Genomic DNA, 3,997 nt, shown 5'->3' on the forward strand with positions numbered 1-3,997 from the left:
TTGTGATTGTGCATTTATTGACAATTCTATAAGCCAACGCTAATTTTAAACTTTGAATGCGTTGTAATTTGTTGGATACTTGTCACAAAATCATATTTCTTTCTTTTACATCGCTAGTTTTAAGAACTACTTGTTGTTAGGTTTGTCGTGAAATTTTGTGCCAGAGATTTAATGTCAGCACTGTATTTCCTGATCTGCTAAATCAGTCTTAAACCGCACATAACATGGACAATATAACTTGGATCTTGAATAATTTTATCTTTCTTAAACGTTTAGTGCATTTTCTCAATATAAATTAATAGATTTTTTAAAATAGTTTTGTTCATCTGGAGGCGTGCAGCTTTAAAACATTTTGCAGATCCATGTTATATTATTATAATACAGTCCAAATTCCAAACACCAGACGAGTTCATATTCTGTCGTCTATGATTTCAACAGGTTTTTTTTTTACCTTAAAACAGTCTTCATTACGTCAGGTTCGACATCTTCAATTAACACCGTTTCACCTCCTTCTGCAAGTGGACCATAAAACATGGCTTCAAAAACTTCACTGCGCAGGCTCAGTACAAATTTATGAACCGGAAGTTTCACATCCTTAATGGCGCTGAAGGTAAAACTGATGTCAGAAAGATGTTCTGCGAGGCAAAGGTAGGATAAACTTTGTGCAGCCGACCTTGTGTCCCTCCAGTTACCTTCGGTTGACCTATAAAATGATAATAATTATATAGATTGATACAATCGAATCTCACAGTCAATGCAAAACCCTTAGATCCAATATAATTATGCCAAATAAAACTTCTGAGTTTTCTGTAGTTGTGCAAATGTAGGTTCGAATATCTATTTTCTAAGACAGGCTACTTTATACAGAATTTTGCCTCTTTATCCTTGGATAAATAAATCCAAAAGCATACCATTTAACAAATTGAAAGACGTATATCACAAAATTTAAGGTAAATAAATGAAAATGAAAATGTATTTAAAGGTAAAATATTTTGAAATGAACAAAGAAAGTACTTGACACATTATAATCGGCACTTAAAATCCACGTAAATTACCAAAAAGAGGTCAAAATATGCATAAATAGCCCCTAATGCGTTAGTAACGCAGTAGAAATATGGTGATAAATACTACAAAATACAAAATTAATTGCACATAAGATATAAATTATCACTTGAATCTTTAATTTGTTTACTTTTCACAAAGTTTTATCATGGTTTTTCCAAGTTTAATTTTCTTGAACTATTTTGGGTCATCTGGAGGCATGCAGCTTTAATATATATCTGCAGATTCCCAAATAGTAAGGAACGACGTAATTCGTATCAGTGTTCCAAACAAGATTCACATTACAATATTCAAACATGAAGACCTATTTAATTAGTTATATTGTTAAGAATAGAATGAGAGAGTTTCTGCATAAAGAAACTAATTAAGAAATGCCTAAATATTAACAATCAAAGCACAGAAGGCGCTGAATTTGTTTGGGTCTCAGAATGTAAGAAAGGTGCAGGTTGTGAGATTATATGTATAGTGCCACCAATGCTTTCCAGCGTTTTAATTGTAGTAAATTGGCTATAAGACTAATTGCAACACTGATATTCAATCCAATGTTTATTTGGCTTTAACAATTTGAAAAAAAAAGAGTTACCTTTACTGGGATTTGAACTCCAGACCTCTCGCTTTCTAAGCGAGCCCGAAAACCCTTTAGCCACGGTGAATTTATATGTGAACGGGCTGAAGAAAACCATATTATTCTAAATTAGGGCTTGTAACGACTTTAACTGTTGTTTAACACAGATGTAAATAATCCTGGAGCTTACTATAAGCATTTATATTTATAAAGAATCAAAGGGCTGCAAGTTCTGTGGTATTTTCTGATCTTTGCAATCTAAATCGTACTGTATATCTGTATGCATTTTCCTGTATAGGTTTATTTTTATGTAATTTAATTCATTTTGCAAGGCACCAGAGTTTGATACATACAGAATTCTGCATAACTAGAGTTGCATCAAAAAATCATTTATGTTCATTTTTTACGACAGCCACACTTTATCCTTGCATATCATGGCTACTTCCTTAACAAAAACACTTAAAAAAGAATTTAACAAAAAAAAAAGTTTCATCGACTGGGATTCGAACTCGAGACCTCTCACTCACTACGCCAGCGCGTTACCATTGTACCACGGTGAAGTTATACACAGAAGGTCTGAATAATATCAAGTCATTCTAAATTTAGAACTTCCATTGCATCCTTATTAATTTCGAGGTATTTTGTTCAGGGTAAACCTGTTGTTTAAAATTGAAGTAAATATTTTAGCGAAAATCCTCTCGCCCAAACAGTCCGACATGTAGAATCTATATATTCCACTACTCGGTTTGTGTAGTATTCGGTAATAAATAGTATTTTCATTGATAAAATCATATTCATCCGCGTAATTTGTGATTGTGCATTTATTGACAATTCTATAAGCCAACGCTATTGTTTAACTTTAAATGCGTTGTAATTTATTGGATACTTGTAACAAAATAAAATATTTCTTTCTTTTAAATCGCTAGTTTTAAGCTGTTTTGAGAACTACTTGTTGTTAGGTTTGTTGTAAACTTCTGTGTCAGAAATTGAATGTCCGCTTCGTATTTAGTTATTTTCGATCAGAAAATACAATAAAACAATATTAGAAATCTTCGACCATTCGGGAATTACTTTGCTTGAAAATTGATGCGCCTATCTTTGACCATCTTTACGCAGTGATCTCCCCTGAATTTTTCGGCTTTAGTGTACATACAAAAGGGAAGTAACCGCTTCAAAAAAGTGGACTACTTTCGGCATTTGCAATTAACAACATTAGACTCTGAAATTTCGCTACCATTATTTGTTTGGTCTGACGACCCAAACAAATAAAAACTGCAAGTTTAGATTAAGGCATTTTCATATCACTGACCATTACAGAATTTACACAAATTACACAAACGAGCACAAAATCAAAAGTAGAGCAAAGGAAAAGCAAATGAATGGTTAAATACACACGGAAATGAACTTAAGATATAAAACATCGGTAAATTTCAGATTAAAATATCATTAATAGCGTTACTAATACAATATTAAAATAAATGAAATTACCTTTTCGAATCAGCCATAGTGCTCATAAATTGTACATGGTGTTTACAGTTTTCATTTTTGTTAAACTTAATATAAAATCATACAGTCTATTTATAGATATCGAACTTTTGTGCCAGCATATTTCAATCAATACCTTTTGTTGACTTATTCAAGTTTTAAAGGAGGTATCGGTTGATTTTATTAACCGATTAACATAATATGTATTGACCGGGTATACGGTTATCCTCCGTTACCCACGGTATATATTCCGTATATAGGAATGATATGGAAAGGCCTGGGCATAAACTTCCTGTGACACAGAGAGCGCGTAGCGCCCGTGGTGTTTCATGAAATTTGTCCTAAACATTAAGATCGATGTACGAGGCCGATATCCAACTTACACGTCAAACATGGCATGAGCAATGGCTGATCCGAGCATTTGACATAATGCACACAAAGATTATTTTTAACGAATACGATAATGATATGCGGTGATGACAGGATATCGTAAATCGTAACAAGTAAAACACTTTTATGAACGTTCTGCTTAAGAAAAACAAATATTTTTCATTTAACTCTCTTTTCTTTTTAAAAATTATATTTAAAGATGTACTATGCTCATCTTTGAGTAAAAAAAAATAATCACAGAAATTTATTGAAATCTATAAAATTTCTTACTGAATATGTCTAATTTGAATAAAATAATGATTTAAAAGTGTATAGGAAGCTTCCTTTCCTTGAACAGGTCAGTTAAAGTAGGTCTTTAAAAGAATGAAAGGCTTTTCTTTAATGTATTCTATGGAATGCCGGTAGGGACATGCCAATTTGCTTATTTGCCAATTGCTGAATTGCGTATTTGCCAATTGCCGATTTGCTTATTTGCCAATGGCTGATAGTCTTAAC

At 32.4% G+C, this 3,997-nt stretch overlaps 1 protein-coding gene across 1 annotated transcript; it reads right to left on the reverse strand.

The window, feature by feature from the left end:
• Positions 1-451: 451 nt before the first annotated feature.
• LOC132715891 (BTB/POZ domain-containing protein 6-B-like) lies at positions 452-3,308 on the reverse strand (the record flags this gene model as incomplete). Its single annotated transcript, XM_060698992.1, is given in 2 exon segments — positions 452-703; positions 3,116-3,308. Coding segments are annotated over 2 exon segments (278 nt in total), but the record flags the coding sequence as incomplete, so codon positions are not given.
• Between the last annotated feature and the right edge of the window lie 689 nt (positions 3,309-3,997).

The sequence above is a fragment of the Ruditapes philippinarum genome, unplaced genomic scaffold (genome assembly GCF_026571515.1).
Source record: "Ruditapes philippinarum isolate M1 unplaced genomic scaffold, ASM2657151v2 ctg27809_1_1_1_1, whole genome shotgun sequence".
Classification (NCBI taxonomy): Eukaryota; Metazoa; Mollusca; class Bivalvia; order Venerida; family Veneridae; genus Ruditapes; species Ruditapes philippinarum.